A 22,984-nucleotide genomic window follows, 5' to 3' on the forward strand; every position below is an offset into this window, starting at 1 on the left:
TAACATATAGGACCCTCAGACACTTCAAAAGAGAAATGGTCCCCAAAAATTTTTGAAAATTGAAGGGGGAAAAAATAAATGAGAAATTCCTGCCAAACTTTTCACTCTAAAAATGATGCTGACATAAAGTAGATATATGGTAAATAATATTTATTAACTACAGTGAGTTATAACTATTTTAATGGAATGAAAGTTCAAAAATTGACGAAAATGGTAGGAAAAAAAATATTTCCGATTTTAGTTTTATAAACCACAAAATATATTAACCTAAAGTAAAACATGTTTTTCATAACAATCTCCGAATTCTAGGGATATGTAGAAGCATGCCAGAGTTATTACCACATAGGCACACAGGTCTGGTTTGAGAATTTTAGACTGGTCAGGAAAGTGAAAACTGACTCTGAGCAGTGGTTAAGGGGTCTGACTCCCAGGAACAGCCAGAAACTTGCTTCAGGACCTAGACCAGTCTAAACAATTATGTTCCTTTTGACTTTGTGGATATGACTGCACTATGAATACCATTCAGCACACACAGCTAAACAATCTATTCAATTAAAATAATGGAATAATTTTTTTTTTGTAATGGGAAATACAATGTTCAAAAAAAATAAAAGGAACACTTAAACAGAATATAACTCCAAGTAAATCAAACGTCTGTGAAATCAAACTGTCCACTTAGGAAGCAACAACATGCTGTTGTGCAAATGAATATTATTATTTTTAGGTTCGTTTTCGGTTTCACTGCGCACTTATTTTCACATGCACTTTTTTCTTACATTTTTCATATACGCAGCTATTATGTCCTGCGTTATCTCATTAGATTGTGATTGTTACCTACGCTAATGGTTTTTGCGTGTTCTATCTGTTGTCTTGGTCACTTCTGTGTTTATACCGGGTTCTCACGCTGGCTCCGTGCGGATGTTTGCGGTTGCCTTGACCACGGGATCAGGACGCACCGGATGTGACGTCGGCGGTTGCTCCTGTGCTCATGCCGGATGTGTATGCCGGCTCCGTATGGATGTTTGCGGTTGTCTTGACTACAGGATGTGACGCACCGGATGTGACGTCAGCAATCTGTAGTGAGTGCAGCCACTGGAGTTCCGGCTTTGTTCCGGTGCTATTGTTCCTGCGCGGGCATTTGTGCTATTATGGTTTCCCGCGGCTGCATGTGTTCCGGTTTTAAATGTGAGTGTTCGTGTTGCCATATTAGCGTCTGTTATGCGCTTTTGCGCATGTGTACACAGCAGTTTGACATTATCAACTCCAAGGTTGGCATCCTCCTATTGGGTCCTTTACACATATATATCATCAATGGCCAGTGCCTAACCACCCACCAGACGAAGCATTTCAGTGCGAAACGCGCGTCGGGTGTTGGTGGGCCTCCAGCAGCGCTTCTTTTGGTAACTATACCATTACCTCCTTGTGTCTTTATTTCCTCAAATTTGTTATTATGTACTATTGTTCATTTGCACATGACCATTTGCGCAATGATTAATCACATGGACATACTATTGTCTGTATTATGATATCAATGTTTATGGAGCGTCTGTCTGGTTAGCCCTCCTTGTTCCTGTGTCTTAGGAGTTTACCCATACCTTTATTGTTGTTTATTGTTTTTTGGTTAATAAAGTTATTATATTTTATTTCTTGGCCTTGTGTGAAGTTGGTATTTTGGTGCTGTACTATTGTTTGCTTCATGGCTATACTAAGTGGATATTATTAGGTGTTGTGTGCAAATGAATAGACAACAGATGGAAATTATTGGCAGTTATCAAGACACCCTCAATAAAGAAGTGGATCTGCAGGTGGGGACCACAGATCACATCTCGGTACCAATGCTTTCTGGCTGATGTTTAGGTCACTTTTCAAGGTTGTGTTTTCACACTTGTGTCTCAGGTAGTGCAGCTCATCCAGGATGGCACATCAATGTGAGCTGTGGCAAGAAGGTTTCCTGTGTCTGTCAGTGTAGTGTCCAGAGGCTGGAGGCGCTACCAGGAGACAGGACAGTACACCAGGAGACGTGGAGGGGGCCGTAGGAGGGCAACAACCCAGCAGCAGGACCGCTACCTCCTCCTTTGTGCAAAGAGGAACAGGAGGAGCGCTGCCAGAGCCCTGCAAAATGACCTCCAGCAGGTCTCAAATGTGCATGTGTCTGCGCAAATGGTTAGAAACCGACTCCATGAGGATGGTCTGAGTGCCCGACACCCACAGATGGGGGTTGTGCTCACAGCCCAACACCTTGCTGGACGCTTGGCATTTGCCACAGAACAACAGGATTGGCAAATTCGCCACTGGCGCCCTGTGCTCTTCACAGATGAAAGGATGTTCACACTGAGCACATGAGACAGTCTGGAAATGCCATGAAGAGCAATCTGCTGCCTGCAACTTTCTTCAGCATGACCGGTTTGGCAGTGGGTCAGTAATGGTGTGGGGTGGCTTTTCTTTGGAGGGCCGCACAGCCCTCCATGTGTTCACCAGAGGTAGCCTGACTGCCATTGGGTACCGAGATGAGATCCTCAGAACCCTTGTGAGACCATATGCTGGTGCGGTTGGCCCTGGGTTCCTCCTAATGCAGGACAATGCCAGATCTCATGTGGCTGGAGTGTCAGCAGTTCCTGCAAGATGAAGGCATTGAAGCTTTGGACTGGCCCGTCCATTCCCCAGACCTGAATCCGATTGAGCACATCTGGGACATCATGTCTCGCTCCATCCACCAACTTCACCTTGCACCACAGACTGTCCAGGAGTTGGCGGATGCTTTAGTCCAGGTCTGGGAGGAGATCCCTCAGGAGACCATCTGCCGCCTCAACAGGAGCATACCCAGGCGTTGTACTGTAGGGAGGTCATACAGGTACGTGGAGGCCACACTCAGTACTGAGCATCTTTTCCTTGTCATGAGGCATTTCCACTGAAGTTGGATCAGACTGTAATTTGATTATCCACTTTGATTTTGAGTATCATTCCAAATCCAGACCTCCCTGGAATATTCATTTTTATTTGCATTTATAATTATGTTTTATTGTTCTGAACACATTCCACTATGCAATGAATAAAAATTTGCAACTGGAATATTTCATTCAGAGATATCTAGGATGTGGTATTTTACTGTTCCCTCTGTTTTTTTGAGCAGTGTATAATATATTCTGGGGGTAGGGACTACCCAATGTTCCTCAACAGTGGCTGGCAGTGCAGGATGTGCTTTAAATATCCAAAAAAGGTGGAGCAGTGCAAGGCATTTGTGAATTTCCTCGGGGCTTTGCAGTAGCTACAGAGATTCAGTGCTGGTGTTCCGCCCTTTCGAGGATCTGGATATTGCCGCGTGAAGCGAAGTGCTAATCTCGCCTCATGGATGATGCAGCCCTGAATGTCTGCTTCCCCCAGTCTGCGTAGCCTGAATGACAGGCCTCTCTATACACATGGGAAGAGACCTCTCAGTCCAGTCGACATGGCAAAAGAGACGCTAGTGGGGCGCATCTCCTGTATTTCTCGTCTTGTTCTGGCCGCACTTTCAACAATGCTTTTCTCTGAAATGTCACTCTAACATGTCAGCCAGGGGCTCCAAACAATTTTGGGTACAAATTTGGACTAAAATTAAATGTAATGGAAAAAAAAGTTTTAAAAAATATTAATTTGAATCTGCTTGCTTTTCTTCCAATTAAAAATAAATGAAGTATGTTTGTACTGCCGCATCCATAAAAGTCTGATTTATGAAGATATAAAATGATTTAACCTCCATGGTAATCGTCGTAAAGAAATAATAATAAAAAGAAAACCTCCATATGTACCCCAAAATTGTACCCTTAACCCTCTCACGACCTTCAGTTTATATCATGTAGAAAAGTTGTGAATCCTATGACGTAAACTTGTGTCATGGCGATTCCCCCGCTCCCCAGGAACTCTGTGTAAGTTATAACTGAGCTCCCTCTGTTACAGCAGAAGCGATGCCCGCACCGCCCCAGGTCTAAATGCTGCAATCGATATTGATCACAAGATTTAGTAGGCTAGGAGAGGGAGAGAACTCTCCTCTCCCTTTCAATTGGTGTCCCCATAATGTCATTACGAGGGCGTTGTCGTTGCAAGGTCGTCATGACTACCTCTGGGTCTGCCAACTACAGCAAACCTGTTAGACCATGCTATGCATATGGTCTAAGAGGTGTAATGCATTGCAATGCTGGTGCACGACAATGCGTTATACCAGTGATCAGGGCTATGAAAGGTTCCATAAAGGGACTAGGTACAAAAGTAAAAACAAAGTTTTTAAAAATTACAAAATGAGAAGTTATACCAGTCTGGACCTCGCAGAGTTATGCATCCGGGGTTGAGGATTGTGGCCCAGGAGATCGTGGTATATATAAGCACTGAACGCATACCGCGATCTCCGGTGCCCCCCTCTTCCGTTATTGCATCCTCCGGCGTCCCCAACTCTCCCCTTCCTTTATCGCATCCTCTGGCGCCCTCCACTCCCCCATCCTCCTGTCATTACATCCTCCGGCATCCCCCTTTATAACATGCTCTCATTGCCCCATGCCTCTCTTAGTTCTGCAGTATAACCCTACCCATCCTCAGGGCTGTTATAACCTCTGTTACTGGAGGGATTCTATAATTACAGCTGTACTCACTGAAGCCGCACAGCTGCCCCTCACTCCTGCTGGCCGCCATGTCTCCTCTCGCCTGGAACACACCTGAGCTGGGTCACATGGCTCCTAGCAAGCCACACCCACTGACATCACAACACAACTCACCTGTGCACATAGAATCCCAGGTGAGTGCGGACAGCAGCTCCATCAGAAAGACGCCTGATCCTCCGTGTGTGCAGCTCCATCCACTGCTATATACGTACATTATACTATATATGACCAGTACGTTATATTATGTGACCCGTACGTTATATTATATATGAACCGTACGTTATATTACACTATGTTTCAAATTATTATGCAAATGACATTTTTCTCAGATTTTGCTAAATGGTCGGTCCAAATGACAGTCTAATAAAAGTCATCACCCGTTAGAGTATACATTGAATTTTTTTGAAGAAACCTCCCAATGATAACAGTATAATCTCCAAAATGAATAAAGACTCAAAATGCACTGTTCCAAATTAATAGGCACAGTAGAATTTCTAAACATTTGATATGTTTTAAAGAACTGAAAATGCTCATTTGTGGAATTTGCAGCATTAGGAGGTCACATTCACTGAACAATAAAGCTATTTAACTCCCAAACATCCTAACAGGCCAAGTTACATGTAACATAGGAACCCTTCTTTGATATCACCTTCACAATTTTTGTATCCATTGAACTTGTGAGTTTTGGGAGAGTTTCTGCTTGTATTTCTTTGCATGAAGTCAGAATAGCCTCCCAGAGCTGCTGTTTTGATGTGAACTGCCTCCCACCCTCGTACATCTTTTGCTTGATGATACTCCAAAGGTTTCCTATAGGGTTGAGGTCAGGGGAAGATGGTGGCCACACCATGAGTTTCTCCTTTTTATGCCCATAGCAGCCAATTACTTAGAGGTGTTCATTGTCATGCATGAAGATAATTTTGCTCCTGAAGGCACGTTTCTGCTTTTTATACCATGGAAGAAAGTTGTCACTCAGAAACTCTATATACTTTGCAGAGGTCATTTTCACACCTTCAGGAACCTTAAAGGGCCCTACCAGCTGTTTCCCCATGATTCCAGTCCAAAACATGACTCCTCCACCTCCTTGCTGATGTTGCAGCCTTGTTGGGACATGGTAGCCATCCACCAAACATCCATCTGGATTATCCAGAGTTGCTCGACACTCATCAGTAAACAAGACTGTTTGAAAATTAGTCTTCATGGTTCTCTGGGCCCACTGCAACCGTTTCTGCTTGTGAACGCTGTTTAGGGGAGGCCGAATAGTAGGTTTATGCACCAAAGCAAGCCTTTGAAGGATCCTACACCTTGAGGTTCGAGGGACTCCAGAGGCACCATAAGCTTTAAATATCTGTTTGCTGATTTGTAATGGCTTTTTAGCAGCTGCTCTCTTAATCCGATGAACTTGCCTGGCAGAAACCTTCCTCATTATGCCTTTATCAGCACAAACACGTCTGTGCTCAGATTCAGCCACAAATCTCTTAATAGTATGATGATCACGTTTAAGTTTTTGGGAACTATCTAATTTTTTCATCCCTTGACTAAGGCATTGCACTATTTGATGCTTTTTGGCAGCGGAGAGATCCTTTTTATTTCCCATATTGCTTGAAACCTGTGGCCTGCTTAAAGGTAAGGTACCGCGATTGTAGATTATTAATAAATCACTGTAATGTAGCATAACATGCTGCTATAACCAAGTTTTAAATGCATGTGAAACAGATTTCGTGTGTTATATGTGTTTAAAGAAGGAACTGGGGGCTGACATCTTGGTTTCACAGCAGTTCACGACACTAGCAGTGTCATTTTACAGCACCCCATGGACATAGGAGATAATAGACCGGCGCTGACCCTATCTTTAACATTGGAGAGGCGTTAGCAGTGAGCTGGGCACGCCTCTGTGGGCTGCACAACTCACTGCTGTAGGTGTGACTAGCTGCCATTTTATTATAGCCCAGTGCTCTCTGCCCAGCTCCACTTACTCTCTATCACAGGAGCTCCATTCACTCCATTAAGCTGCATTCACAGCCTGCAGAGAGGTGACACCTGACACCTCTCTCTGCCATACAATGTATCTCTCCCCTCCCTCCACAATGCCTGGCCATTCACTGCAGACCTGGAGCTCCTTCTTATCTTACTGAGGGATGAGTCACAGACAGCTCTGCACAGACAATGCTGCTCCATACACACCACAGACACTAACTGTGCTTCTGATGCAGTAACTGCTGGTGATAGCAGATCACAGGGCAGTCACACACAAAATGGCTCTGCCCAGTGACGCTGCTCTTCATTCTGCCCCAGGGATATTAGACCACCCAAAAGGGGAGGGAAATGGTGATGTCAGCAGGTACTGCCCAGATTTTCCAGCTAACAGTAAAGCTGGTAAGTCTTACTATAGCTGCTTGAGGTCTAAAACGGAAAATGCTCCCCCTAGTGGTCAATATATATATTTGTAAGAAAATATATAATATTTTTGATATAGAAATGTTTGCAAACAGTGCAAACATTGCATTAATACATTTTATTTACTATTTTAAGCTTAATTTCACAAAAAAACAAACTACAAGAAAACTGGTGGCACCTTCCCTTTAATAATGTGGAACATCATTTTTAAGTAGTTTTCCTTTATTTAGAATCACCTGGAAAACTAATTATCACATGTTTAAGATTTATTTCAGTGATCCATTGAGCTCTGAGACACAATACCATCCAGGAGTTTATTTGAAAAACAAGACAATTAAATCTTTGACACTTAAATCCAATTTGCATAATAATTTGGAACACGGTGTATATATGACCGGTACAGTATATTATATGACCAGTACGTTATATTATATGACCCATACAGTTTATTATGTGACCCGTACGTTATATTATATATGACCAGTACGTTATCTATAATATAATGCTAGAAGTGTCACTCTGTCTGAAGCCTTTATAGACTGCGCAAGCGTGACGCGCCTGTGCAGTCTGGACCCCACAGAGTTACGCATCCGGGGATGAGGATTGTGGCCCAGGAGATCGCGGTATGCTTAGGCACTGAACGCATACCGCGATCTCCGGCCTGTGCTATATATTATTGGAGAATTGGAATTAGAATTGGAGTAGCACATGCCAGGATGGGGGCAGCACATACCAGAATGTGGGAGCACCACATGACACGATGGGGCGCAGGATGGGAGCATCACACGACAGGACTGGGGTGCTGGATGGGAGCACATGACAGGATTGGGGCGCAGGAAGAGAGTAGCACATAGCAAGATGGAGCCGCACAAAATAGGATGGGGGCTGCACATGACAGGATGGGGACGCAGAATTGGAGTAGCACATACCAGGATGGTGGCAGCACATACCAGGATGGGAACAGCACATGACAGGATGGGGGCGCAGGATGGGAGCACCACATGACAGGAAGGGGGCGCAGGATGGGGGCTGCACATGACAGGATGGAGACCATATGCCAATATAAATGCCACCCAGGCGTAGAATGGGTTCAATAGCTTGTAAATATATACACTGTGTGCAGAATTATTAGGCAAGTTGAATTTTGATCACATGATACTTTTTATACATGTTGTAATACTCCAAGCTTTTCAGGCTTGAGAACCAACAGCCAATTAAATCAGGTGATGTGCACCTCTGTAATGAGGAAGGGTGTTGTCTAATGACATCAAAACCCTATATAAGAGCAATAAGAAAAAAACGTGGTGCTGCACAGCCTCTGCAACGAGCACTGCTAGTATGCAGTCAATTGTGGGTGCCTGAAACTCAGTAACTGGAGGTGCTCGCATAAGGAAAATAAGATGAATTCCAATGTATATGCAAAGAGAAAAAAATTGCGGCAGCACTCACCAGGTGGCGTGGTTCATTCCTTTATTGAAGATACGAATTCCATTACAGGACCTGTAGAAGCGCTGGTATAGCGCAAAACAGCTGTTGTCCTTCCCTGCTCACTTCCACCATGTCCGCACTCCCCCGAGCCGTGCATTTACTCTAATGGAATTCGTATCTTCAATAAAGGAATGAACCACGCCACCTGGTGAGTGCTGCCGCAATTTTTTTCTCTTTGCATATACATTAAAACCCTATATAAGTTGTGCTTAATTATTAGGCAACTTCCTTTCCTTTGGCAAAATGGGTTAGAAGAGAGATTTGACGGGCTCTGAAAAGTCCAAAATTGTGAGATGTCTTGCAGAGGGATGCAGCAGTCTTGAAATTGACAAACTTTTGAAGCGTAATCACCAAACAATCAAGCGTTTCATGGCAAATAACCAAAAGGGTCGCAAGAAGCGTGTTGGGCAAAAAAGGAGCAAAATAACTGCCCATGAATTGAGGAAAATCAAGCGTGAAGCTGCCAAGATGCCATTTGCCACCAGTTTTGCCATATTTCAGAGCTGCAACGTTACAGGAGTAACAAAAAGCACAAGGTGTGCGATACTCGGGGACATGGCCAAGGTAAAGAAGGCTGAAAACCGACCACCTTTGAACAAGAAACATAAGATAAAACTTCAAGACTGGGCCAAGAAATATCTTAAGAATGACTTTTCAAAGGTTTTATGGACTGATGAAATGAGAGTGACTCTTGATGGGCCAGATGGATGGGCCAGAGGCTGGATCAGTGAAGGGCAGAGAGCTCCACTCCGACTCAGACACCAGCAAGGTGGAGGTAGGGTACTGGTATGGGCTGGTATCATCAAAGATGAACTTGTGGGACCTTTTCGGGTTGATGATGGCGTGAAGCTCAACTCCCAGACCTACTGCCAGTTTCTGGAAGACAACTTCTTCAAGCAGTGATACAGGGAGAAGTCAGTATTGTTCAAGAAAAACATGATTTTCATGCAGGACAATGCTCCATCACATGCCTCCAACTACTCCACAGCGTGGCTGGCCAGTAAAGGTCTCAAAGAAGAAAAAATAATGACATGGCCTCCTTGTTCACCTGATCTGAGCCCCATAGAGAAAATGTGGTCCCTCATAAAATGTGAGATCTACAGGGAGGGAAAACGGTACACCTCTCGGAACAGTGTCTGGGAGGCTGTGGTGGCTGCTGCACGCAATGTTGATCGTAAATAGATCAAGCAACTGACAGAATCTATGGATGGAAGGCTATTGAGTGTCATCATAAAGAAAGGTGGCTATATTGGTCACTAATTTTTTGGGTTTTTGCATGTCAGAAATGTTTATTTCTAAATTTTGTGCAGTTATATTGGTTTATCTGGTGAAAATAAACAAGTGAGATGGGAATATATTTGGTTTTTATTAAGTTGCCTAATAATTCTGCGCAGTAATAGTTACCTGCACAAACAGATATCCTCTGAAGATAGCCAAATCTAAAAAAAAAAACACTCCAACTTCCAAAAATATTAAGCTTTGATATTTCTGAGTCTTTTGGGTTGATTGAGAGCAAAGTTGTTGATCAATAATCAAAACAATCCTCTAAAATACAACTTGCCTAATAATTCTGCACACAGTGTATTTGTGTAAAAATTAAACAAAAGTACACATTTGGCATCATCACTACAAACTTTAAAACTGTCTCACTACTTAACCCCTTCAGTGAACACCATAAAAAGTGGTATTTTATGCTTTTTCATCGTACCATCGAAAAAAAAATGGGAAAAAAACGCGATTAAGTCAAATGTAAATAAACACGCGGAAAACATCATCTTGCCCCGCAAAAAAATTAGTTTGTGTAAAAGCGCCAAAATTTCAAAAATGATTATAAATGTGGTAGCGCTGTAATTGTACTGATCCGAAGAACAAAGCTATCTCCTCACTTGTACCACACACAATGGCATAAAAAAATCCTGAATTGCTGGCTTTGGTACATTCTGCCACCCAAATATCAGAATAGAGAGCAATCAAAAAATGTCATGTTCCTAAAAATGGTACCAATAAAACGTCAGCTTGGCCCGTAAAAAAAAAAAAAAAAGCCCTTATTTGACTGTCGGCAGAAATATAGAAAAATTCTAGTTCTTAGACTATGGCGATGCAAAAAAAAAAAAAAAAAAATAACCTGACAGCAGCCAAACTTACTGTATATACTTGAGTATAAGCCGAGAATCTCAGCCCATTTTTTTAGGCTGAAATTGCCCCTCTCGGCTTATACTCGAGTCATACCCAGGGGTTGGCAGGGAAGGGGGAACAGCAGCTGTCTAACAATACTTACCTGCTCCTGACACGGTCCCTGGACGTCCCTGGTTCTCCGGGTGCTGACAGCTTCTTCCTGAGGTGAGCGGTCACTTGGTACCGTTCATTACAGTAATGAATATGGACTCCACTCCCATAGGGGTGGAGCCACATATTCATTACTGTAATGAGCGGTACCGTGTGACCGCTCAATACAGGAAGAAGCTGCTGGCGCCGGAGAACCAGGGACGTGCAGGGACCGCGCCAGGAGCAGGTGAGTATAAAGCAGTGCACAATTATTCACCTGCTCCCTGTTCCACGGTCGGCGCCGCTGTGTCTTCTGCGTCCTCTGCACTGATGCTCAGGTCAGAGGGCGCGATGACACGATTAGTGCGCCGCCCTCTGCTTGAACAGTCAGTGCAGAGGACGGGGAAGACACAGCAGCGGCCGTCGGTGGAACGGGAAAGGTGAGTATAGCAAGTGCCGGGGGCCTGAGAGGTGAGTGTGTGATTTTTATTTATTTTTTAATCGCAGCAACAGCATATGGGGCAAATATCTGTATGGAGCATCTTATGGGGCCATGTGCAGCATTATATGGGGCAAATATCTGTATGGAGCATCTTATGGGGCCATGTGCAGCATTATATGAGGCAAATATCTGTATGGAGCATGTTATGGGGCCATAATCCGCATTTGTGGAGCACTATACGGTGCAAATGTGTCTATGGAGCATCTTATGGGGCCATAATCAGCATTTGTGCAGCACTGTATGGGGCAAACGTCTGTATGGAGCATCTTATGGGGTCATAATCAACATTTGTGCAGCATTATATGGGGTATATGTTAATATGGAGCATCTTATGGAGCCCGTCATACACTGTATGGAGCATTATATGGGGTGTATTTTGTATGGAGCATCTTATGGGGCCATCATGAACTGTATGGAGCATCTTATGGGGCCATGTGCAGCATTATATGGGGCAAATATCTGTATGGAGCATCTTATGGGGCCATGTGCAGCATTATATGGGGCAAATATCTGTATGGGGCCATGTGGAGCATTATATGGGGCAAATATCTGTATGGAGCATCTTATGGGGTCATAATCAACATTTGTGCAGCACTGTATGGGGCAAATGTCTGTATGGAGCATCTTATGGGGTCATAATCAACATTTGTGCAACATTATATGGGGCATATTTTAATATGGAGCATCTTATGGGGCGTATTTTGTATGGAGCATCTTATGGGGCTCCTGATTCAATATGGATATTCAAAAACACTTAAACTACTGATGTCTCAATTAATTTTACTTTTATTGGTATCTATTTTTATTTTTGAAATTTACCAGTAGCTGCTTCATTTTCCACCCTAGGCTTATACTCGAGTCATTAAGTTTTCCCAGTTTTTTTGTGGCAAAATTAGGGGGTCAGCTTATTCTTGGATCGGCTTATACTCGAGTATATACGGTAAAAAAAAAAAACAGATATGAATGTGATATTGCTGAAATCGCACTGATGACCCTGAGAATAGTTGTCTAATCACTTTTAACCATACGAGGAATTGCATAAAAAAATAAATCCAATTCTTCACATGCTGTTGATTTGTTTATTCTGCCTTTCAAATATTGCGGTAAGGCTCGGCTCACATTTATTCTGTGCTGAGTGCTTACATTGGGGTTTCCATGTAAATCTCTGGAATACGTGATTTTAGACAGAACCTCCGGCGGAAGATTCCCTATAATGAGGCAGATTGAGGCACTGTGGATGCCGTCTGGCCTATGATTCGGAGGTTGACCAATTTTGTGCACCTCTGAAAAGGACACTGCTACACAGAGGCCAGACTGAGTCCAGAGTAACTCTGCTGCCTCATTATAGTGAATGGGGGTTTCATCTGAATCACGTCATTCAGAGATTAAGATGGAAACCACGATGTAACTACTCAGTGTAGAGCGTTGGATAAATGTGATTTACAATGTTCCCAACAAAAGTTTCAACTCAATCCACAAAAAAGCCTATCCCCACTCAGGTCTGTCATCTGTTAATGGAAATATAGGGGGCTTCCACGTTACTGGTAGCACAAAGGCTCTGGAAAAGCGCAATGGCCCCTCCCCACAAAAAAAATCCAGCAAATTCTGTTCTCCCATATCATTGTGCCTCAAGTATGTCCCAATGTTGTTCTGGCACCTCAGGGGCTCTGGCAATGTGACATGGCACCCTCCAACCATTCCATCAAGCTCTGAACTCTAATATCACGCTCTTTCCCTTCTGAGCTTTGCACTGTGCTTCAAAAGTAGTTTTCAACCACACAGGCGTACTCTGGAGTAATTGCATAACAAATTGTAACTTTCGTTTTCTTTTATTATCCTTTCTGAAAATTTGTGGCCTAAGCAATTCCATTTCCCAACATAATACATTTCTGTGAATCGTGTGTGGTTTAAAAATGGTGTCACTTGTGGGGGGTTTCCACGTTTTAGGCCCATCAGGGGCTCTTCAAACGTGACATGGCATTCGCTCTCTTCTCCAGCCTATTTTGCTTTCCAGAAGTCAAAAAGTGCTCCTTCCCTTCCGAGCCCTGCCGAGCGCCCCAAGAGCAGTATTCCCACACATACGGGCTTTCGGCATACTCAGGAGAAATTGCACAACAACTTGTATGGTACATTTTCTCCTGTTACCCTTGTGAAAATGCTGAACTTGGGGCTAAAGCCACATTTTTGTAGGAAAAAGTAAAGGTTTCATTTTTTTCCTTCCAAATTGCTTTAATTCCTATTAAGTACCTGAAAGGTTAATAAACGTTATTGCATGTTTCCAGTACTTTTAAAATGGTGTCACTTTTGGGTAAAATTGTATAAAAAAGATAAATTTGGTGTATTTTGCCAAGTTGTAACTGTAACTTACTTTTATTTATTTTTTTAAAATAATTTAAAAACAAAAAAAAACCACTACATAACTTTGTATAATCGTTATCGTACTGACCTGACAAATCATGCTGCCAGGTCATTTTTACCACACAGTGAATGGTGGAATTGCTATTTTTTTATTTATTTTTTTTCTCATCACGCCATCTCACTTGAAATTTGTTTTTTTCTGTTTTTTAGTACATTATATGGAACAGTGAATGGTATCATTCAAAACTAGAACTCATGCTTCAAAATGCAATGCTTTCTAAAAAAAAAAAATAATAAAAAAAAATTGTGGCTCTTTTAAGAGAAGGAGGAAATTAAAACTTAGAAACAACGTGTAAGCTGTCTGTATTCAGAAAATGACCTATTGACAGCTCATGACAGCGACGGTTTGGTTCTGAGAAGTGGCTTGAGAAAGGTTCACTTCTCAGAACCGAAACTTTGTTGTCCTGAGCTAAATGAAAAGCTCCTTTTTCTACTGACCACGGTGTGTGCTGCTTCTACTTTTGGATATATATATATATATATATATATATATATATATATATATATATATATATATATATATATATATATATATATATATATATATATATATATATATATATATATATATATATATATATATATATATATATATATATATATATATATATATATATTTTGCTTGCAAAATCAACTTTGAAGTAGTCTGTGGTTATAAATCAGCTGAGAGGAGCTCAGAACAAAGCAGATAAGACTTTTACAAATGCACCCATCAGAACAAGCTCACTGATGGGATCTCAGTTAACTCATACTGCAGCCAGTAATAGACTATGGGCTATGCAAAATATTTAATAAGACCCAAATGCAGAAATATTTTTTTGGCCCCAATTACATGCATTGAGGTAATAATAAAAAACAAAAATCAAAAAAAGGACAGCGCCTTAACATGAGGATCGCCCATTAGCATTAAACGTCTGGGCAGGCGATCCGGCTCCTACTCTGCAGTGACGTTCTAAAATGCCACTACATGGGAATGTAGCTGCGGAAGTGGTGAGAGACGGTCCGTGAGTTCCCACAGAGAAGGCACAGATGGTTTATAACCGTCTCTGCCCTCTCTATAGCTGTATAATCAGTAATGGGAAGCGCTGACGGTGTGTCCTCCACCATACACCGCTGTCATCAGGAGCTGCAGGGTCATAGGAGACCCAGACAGCTCTCAATTTCCCCTGTAACTAGTTCAAATATCTCAACCCAAGTTACAAGGGAAATAAAACTAAAATATTTAAATGGTCTTTCATGATCTCATGTGGGGCACAAGGTGTTATATGAAAAATAAACCAATAACGGGTAACATAGAAGTAAATTGAAGTAAAAAGGCCAAATTGTATTTGCCTCTCCCCATTTAAAAAAAAAAGAAAAAAAAAAAAAATGTTTGATGTATAAAAATATTTCTGCCAGAATGGGGAACAAATTGTTAAATGTGTTTGAATAATTCTTTGTGATCTTCAAAAAAAAAAAGTAACAAAGTTTCCTTTTTTCACAATGTAGCTCAATATCAGCGAACTCCCTTCCCCCAAAAAAAGAACAGTGACATAAAAATGAAACCCCATGTATCATGGAAAAAGAGGATGCAAAGATCCCTTGGATAGTGGAACAAGGAAAAATGTTGGCTAATTAAACATGTGTGGGGGAAAAAACAGAATGTGCCTGATTTTGAATTGGTTAAATATGGTGTTTTTTTTTGTTTTGTTTTGTTTTTTACATTTCCAACCATAACTTTAATCCTGTATTTAATCTTCATCAGTATGTATGAATTAGCAGATTTGCCCATCAGCCAAAAAACCCATTTGTATTATTATATGGCAATGTTTCCACATATAAGGCACGAGACTCAAATACACCTCTGTATTAGTATTTCATCCCAGATTGTTATACATGCGCATGATATGGCTCCATACAGGAATTTGTTTTTTGTTTTTTTTCTCATTTGTGAATTTAGTGACCTCTAGTGGTAAAAATCAGGAGTGACGAGTCAGAGAGAAGTGATCACTTGGTGGTTTCCTTATCTTTTCATTTCAATGGACGTTTATTAGTGGTGTTTACCTGAGTGATTCCAGCCACCTCGTGATCCAGTTACTCTACAGGTTATACCAGGAGTAACCTATGCAGAATTACTGATTTTTCTATTTTGCAGGCACTCCTCTATTGCAGGTATGTTACTGTGGTGGTACTTGTCTTTTCAGCTGCATTAGGGGGAGCGGACCAATTTGACCATAACATTTTTTAGAAGTGGGAAACCCTCCTAGTGTACCGCTTAACAGCTCCAAAAACAAAATGAGAATGCAGCAACCACATCCCTGCAGAGTTCTTTCAAAACCTGTGTGCAACTGTACCTATAGGAATTGATCGCAGCATTGTTTCCACTCGACGTGCCTAAAACCTATATGTGGCATTGATAGAATAATTCAGATCTTAAGTTTGAACTTTAACACTCAAGTCCTAATAATGGGTCAGATATTTAGGTGAACAAAGCCATATTTATGGTTATTAAAAAGGAGCCATTAGTAAAAATTCGATCCATACTGTTTGTTCTCTCACCACTGATAACTCTGCGGTTGTTCTTCGTCTGTTCCTTGTTTTGGCAGAAAACATACACTGTATGGGGGGAAAAACGGGTTATGAGTTCTCCAAATTTTACTTATCTAGCTACTTTCCATGCAGATTGAATGAGTGGTGTCCTTCGTGTCTATTTGTGTGATAAAACTCCTAGTAATTTAGATAACGGAATCCTTTACAAAAGGCCTCTTGAAAGTATAATTTGTATCCTTCATTCCTACTTTAGGTAAAATCTGTTGGTTGTAGACTTGGCTTATGATAGTCACATGCAATACCTTTTTGTACCAAAGATTAAACTTCTTGAAAAAGCACAAACCAAGTGCTTCGCCAGATTGATCTGTACCGGTCTTTTTGCATATAACCATTTTTTTTTATTGCAATTGTTATTTGAACCTAAGGAAGGTACAAACTATGCGCCAAAACGAGTTATTGTCTTCCCAATAAATGTGCTCCATCTGCACGAGTTGCACTTTGGATTACTTTCTATTCAGGATTGCCCAACTTATCTACTTGCTATATGTGACCATTTGGATTTCAGGTCAAACTTCACTTTTTGCTGATTTTTTTTCTCCAGCAAGGAACAAACTGTGACATTCTGCTATTTTTCAATACCTCGTGATTGTTTATTTGCTGAATTCCAGTGGCATTGATTTTTGCAATAAGTGAAGGTTTGTACTTTCAGTTTATCAATACAAATCACAAACTTCAAAGCTAGCAGCCTCAGGCCTCATTTAGATGACCGTAATGCTGGTGAATTTTGGCATCCTTATTCCGACCAGCTAGTTTGAGTGCCGCGGGGCTCACCATGCTAATGTTAGTTCATGTCCTTTAAAAACATCCTTATGGACCCAACTTAGTCACATAATGCAGATGCTAAAGGGAGCCAGCATTACGTATGTCTATATGAGGCTTTAGTGTTCTGTTTTAGGAACTCTTTCCCATCATCCTTGCAGAATGCTTATTTGCTCATAATGTTGTGTATGTATAAGATCTCAGTAACATTCAAGTCTAAAGACTGTGAAGGCCAGTCTAAACAGTAATCTTTGTTTTTGGTAAGTAGCTCAAGGTTGCATTTGAAGTTTGTTTTGAGTCCCTCTCTTCTTGGAACAATCAACATATTTTTCAGTTTATTAAGTGACTGTGGGACGTTATCAAAATCCATTTTTATCTCTATCCAAGTGTCACACAACCGCAAAGCATTACAATATTTTCTTAAAAAAACAAACAAAAACAACACATTTCTGTTCTTTTTCTTCCTGTTTGTACCACAGACAGAAGCAGCAGAGGCATGGGGAACATTATACAGCAGTGCTGAGTTATATTGCTGTGAATCCAACTCTGCATTTATGTAAAGCAGTTACTTGAAGCTGCAGCACAGTCTCACTGCTGAGTGTTCCTCACTCTTCCTCATCCCCCTGCTCTTTTCCATAGAGTATAATAGGAGGTGTACCCTGTTAATTTTTGTACTTGCAGGCTGTCTTGCTTTGTCCAAGACCATTTTGTGCTGTTTTATCAGATTCGATGACGCAAACCTTAACCTCACTTGAACATGCTTTTTGTTAAGCACTGGAGCCTTGCATGGTGAGTGTTCATACAGGCCACAGAAGTGGAGTGCATTACTTTTTATAGTTATCTTTGAAACCATTATTGATTCCAGGACTGTCTGTAACTCTCCAAAGGTGGTCCTTGGCTCTTGGACAGCTCTGATTCTTTCCAGTCCTGAAACCCTGCGGGGGAGCACATGGTCGTGGCCGGTTTATGGTGCAATTATTTTCTTTACACTTCTAGATTATGGCCCCCACAGTGCTTACTGTAATTTCAGTAGTTTGGAAATTCTTCTGTAACCAATGCCATCAGTATGTTTTGCAACAATAAGGTTGCAAAAGTCGTGAGATGGCTCACCGGTTTTACCCATCATGAGATGTTTCCTATGTGGCACCTTGGTAATGAGACACCTTTTTATAGGTCATCAGTTGAATAAGCTGATATTATTTTTCACTAAGTGGCAGGAGTGCTTTCTATTTACTAATAGATTTCATCTGGTGTCGTGGTTTTCCATGGCCTTTTCACCTTTTTCTGCGTGTTTTCAATACTTTTTCCCTGTGCCATTTCTCATTACACATAATTTAGATTTCTTTGTGGATTAGATGGGTTGTTACTAGTGATGAGGGAACATGCTCGGATAACGTCTTATCCGAGCATCTGGATGTGCTCGTATATTATGTTCGAGTCCGCGCAGCTGCATGATTTGTGGCTGTTAGTCAGCCTCAACACATGGGGATTTCTAACAAACAGGCAATCCCTGCATGTGTTCAGGCTGTCTAACAGCCACAAATCATGCAGCTCCGGGGACTCGAACATAATATACGAGCACTCCCAGATTCTTGGATAACACCTGAGCACGTTCGCTCATCGCTAATTGTTACTGACATCAGGTGAGAATTTTATGTCAATAGCACCTTTAGAAATAATTTAATTAGAAAACTGACCTATTGAATACTTCTTTCACCTGCTGTACAAAGCCACACAACACCATTCTGACACTGTGATTGTGCTGAGATATTGGGGTTACTAATAACTGGTCTGTTTTCACTCTAATAATGAGCTCCAAATCTTTCTTGTAGGGGTTATAAAGTGACCTTCCACCATGGCATCCAGAATTGGTCTCCGTATGCAGCTGCAGAAAGAACAGGCTCAGCAGGAAGAGCAACGTGAACGAATACAGCTCCAACATCAGCAGCATTTCATACCGCATCACATAATGCCTTCCACTTCTTCGCCTGCCATCAATACACCTGCCTCTTTTCAACCTCCACCACCAGTTCCGATGGAGGTCTTGAAGGTAAAAATTTCAGTGTTAAATTTTATGCAGAAGTAAAATCCATGACACAAATCTTCTTCAGAACTGCATAATGGGTACGGTATTTAAAAATTGACTGTGACTTGCAAGTGGGTTTTTGAAAAACCTTATTTGTTTGCAGAAAGTTTTTTTTTTTGTTAAAAATATTTAGTATTTATGCCCTTGTTGTGCAAAAGTTTGAGGCAGGTCTTGGGAAAAAAAGGTGTATTCTAATGTTATGAAATGGGTAGACTGCATAAAAGTAAGCAAGTTTGCAACTGACTTGCCTTTTCTATGTACAGTCATTCTCCTGCTGTGAGAGCTTGTATCTTGTCTAGTCTACAGCTTGTTGCCACAGGTCAGCAACCAGAGCCTGGTCAATTAATCCCAGTGGCTACAGTCCAGGCTTAGACTTTAAAGGGGTTATCCAGTACTTTTTATGTTTATGGCCTGTCCTTTAAGATACAGCTCTGGCAAAAACTAAAGGTACCTTCACACGAAACGACTTTGTAACGATATCGCTAGCGATCCGTGACGTTGCAGCGTCCTGGCTAGCGATATCGTTTAGTTTGACACGCCGCAGCGATCAGGATCCTGCTGTGATGTCGCTGGTCGCTGAATAAAGTTCAGAACTTTATTTGGTCGTCCGATCGCTGTGTATCGTTGTGTTTGACAGCAAAAGCAACGATACCAGCGATATTTTACACTGGTAACCAGGGTAAACATCGGGTTACTAAGCACAGGGCCGCGCTTAGTAACCCGATGTTTACCCTGGTTACCAGTGTAAAATGTAAAAAAAACAAACAGTACATACTTACATTCGCATCCCCCGGCGTCTGCTTCCCACACTGACTGAGCGCCGCAAAGTGAAAGTGAAAGCACAGCGGTGACGTCACCGCTGTGCCCTGCTACTGCCGGCGCTCAGTCAGTGCAGGAAGCGGACGCCGGGGGACGCGAATGTAAGTATGTACTGTTTGTTTTTTTTACATTTTACGCTGGTAACCAGGGTAAACATCGGGTTACTAAGCGCGGCCCTGGTTACCCGGGGACCTCGGCATCGTTGGTCGCTGGAGAGCGGTCTGTGTGACAGCTCTCCAGCGATCAAACAGCGACGCTGCAGCGATCGGCATCGTTGTCACTATCGCTGCAGCGTCGTTTCGTGTGAAGGTACCTTAAGAGACCACCACATCAAAACCCTGTTATGGCCACTCCAATCTCGAGATCTGAACCCCATTGAAAACCTCTGGAATGTAATCAAGAGGATGATGGATAGTCACAAGCCATCAAACAAAGAAGAACTGTTTACATTTTTGCGCCAGAATCAGAAAGACTGGTGGAAAGCATGCCAAGACGCATGAAAGCTGTGATTAAAAATCATGGTTATTCCACAAAATATTGATTTCTGAACTCTTCCTGAGTTAAAACATTAGTGTTGTTGTTTCTAAATGATTATGAACTTGTTTTCTTTGCATTATTTGAGGTCTGAAAGCACTGTTATTTATTTATTTTATTGACCATTTTTCTTTGTCAGAAAAAAATACAAAATTTATTGCTTGGAAATTCAGAGACATGTTGTCAGCAGTTTATAGAATAAAAGAACAATTTACATTTTACTCAAAAATATACCTATAAAGAGAAAAATCAGACAAACTGAACATTTTGCAGTGGTCTCTTAATTTTAGCCAGAGCTGTAGGTCATCAATATCCGATCAGGGAAAGTGCCAAAGGCAGCCAAATGAGATGATGAGCGGAGCAGCACAGCTCCAGACATCACCGGGAACAGCTGATCGGTGGGCGGTCTTGTTTGTCTTACCCCCCATCGATCTGATATTGCTAACCTACCTTAAGGTTTAGGCCATCAATATAAAAGTTATGAACAACCCCTTTAACTTCTGAGTTACCGCATTTAATTGCTCACTTTCCACTCATTCTCGGCTCTGGATGGAGCTCTTATCAGTCCTGCAAAATCACAATACCTTGGCCTGCACATCAGCATTTTCCAGATTAATTCTCCTAATTACTACTGTCGCTTTCTCAAATTGTGTACTTGTTCAAGGGCACCAAAATTTGTATATGCAAATATAGTAAGAACAGTGGAGGGTGCACTGTGATACAATCCCAGCCACCTGATCAGGTATATACTTGTTGTTGCACAATGAATATTACTTTGTATACTTATTGGATACTCTTTTCTACCTTATATTAGGCCTATTGGGAATGTGTAATATATTTAGGGTTATATGGCGTCTCTACATACTGCATGCCCTATTAGCTAGTGTGCCCATTATCTCACATGTGCATGTCTTTGTCGGTTCCCTCCCCCGTTTCCATATATTCCTATTTAACAATAAAGACTTTTTGTATTTTTTGATAAAACCTCTTTCTTGGAATTTTGATTTTTTTTTTTTGTTAGTTTAAATATAGTAAGAACAGTGTAGATTTCAGAAAAAGCACTGAAAGACCATTATTGTCTCTCAGTACCTTAAAGGGAAACTGTAAAGTTAAAAAACAATAACACACAATTAACCTGCATTTATGGGGTCAATATGCAGATTAGCAGCAATTTGAAGCAGTGCTACTGCACTCCCAGCAGTCTTTTGCTTTGTCAAAGAGACGCGGCATCAGTCTCCACTCAGTACACAGTGAATGGAGCTGGAACCACTGCCGTGGTACTGACTTAGTCGACTTGGTACTGATACATGGCAGAGCCAGCTGTCAGTTCTGGGGCAAGGTTACAGCCGCTCACTTTGTGCTTGAAGCTCCACCAGTCGCTCATCTATGACTGAAAGCTGGAGGCTGCTAAGAGGAATGAAGCGAATTTCTTCCAGGCAGCCGGGCTTTCAGTACTGCAGCCACACTGAAATGCAACCATCAGACCAGAACTATCAATCAAGGCAAAGTGTCAGCCTACCAACAACAAGGAAGTAAAGAGGCTGAAAAGCTGTGTGCTGCTCAAGAAACAACTTGAGAAAAACATTTGAATAGTTTGCATTTTAATTGATAAAAAGGGAATAAACAAAAGAGAATGTTACTTCCAAACACTATTTGTTGTGACCACCTTTTGCTTTCAAAATGGCATCAAAGCATCAATTCTTGTACACACACAGACACACACACACCCACCCACACACACACACACCCACACTCTTGTGCACACATGCAAACAGTTTTTGAAGGGAATCTGGAGAGAGGTAGTTCCAAACTTCTTTGAAAATTTTACCACAGATATTCTGTCAATGTATCTTTGCTCAGATCCTTCTGCTTCTGCATGTAATCCTAGACAGACTCAATGATTAAGTTCATGGCTGTGTGAATGCCAGATCAGCACTTCCAGAACTCCTTGCTCTTCCTTTTGCTTTCCATTCCTTTTGAATATAGTGGTTTTTTTTTAATGACATTTGCTTTATATTTGGTGGTGTTATCCTGCAGCAGTATATATTTGGAGCCAATCCAAATCCCTGCTGATAATGTTGCATGATGGATAAGTATCTGCCCTTCATTGCTCAGCATTGAAGACACAAAAAAATAGGCAACATTGAGGTTTGAAGATGCAGTTAGCCGAGGAAATTTAGTATATCAGATGAAAGACCTCTTGCTTGCTTCCCATAAAAATCAGAAGATATTCAGCAGTGTCAGCTCAGGACTGGAAGCAACAAGTGAGATCCAGCTACACCCAACTTCTGCTAGGTGAAGTTAGGCCAGTGGTGGTCTTCATGGAATAACTGTGGTCAAACTCTACCTTCGACATGGAAACAAGGTCAAGTGATTCAACTAGGCACAAAAACATAGGAACTAAGTACAGAAAAATAACAGCAGGGGCACTGGACTGAGGAATCAAAATGTGAAATATATAGCTGTAACAGAAAACAGTTTGTTTGCCAAAGGGCAGGAGAG

The 22,984-nt window shown here is 41.6% G+C and overlaps 1 protein-coding gene across 4 annotated transcripts in view; it reads left to right on the top strand.

The window, feature by feature from the left end:
- TFEB (transcription factor EB) overlaps window positions 1-22,984 on the top strand; it is a 58,840-nt gene that overhangs the window by 18,887 nt on the left and 16,969 nt on the right. For 2 of the 4 annotated variants that reach the window (XM_077295259.1, XM_077295256.1), the window contains exon 2: window positions 18,876-19,093. In XM_077295259.1, the coding sequence (XP_077151374.1) occupies window positions 18,899-19,093 (195 nt within the window). In that variant the 5' untranslated portion in view covers window positions 18,876-18,898. Of the gene's footprint in view, window positions 1-4,753; window positions 4,860-17,787; window positions 17,833-18,875; window positions 19,094-22,984 lie in introns of those variants that run through there. The other 2 variants (XM_077295257.1, XM_077295258.1) reach the window with 2 other exon arrangements.

Source organism: Ranitomeya variabilis, chromosome 3, assembly GCF_051348905.1.
Source record: "Ranitomeya variabilis isolate aRanVar5 chromosome 3, aRanVar5.hap1, whole genome shotgun sequence".
Classification (NCBI taxonomy): Eukaryota; Metazoa; Chordata; class Amphibia; order Anura; family Dendrobatidae; genus Ranitomeya; species Ranitomeya variabilis.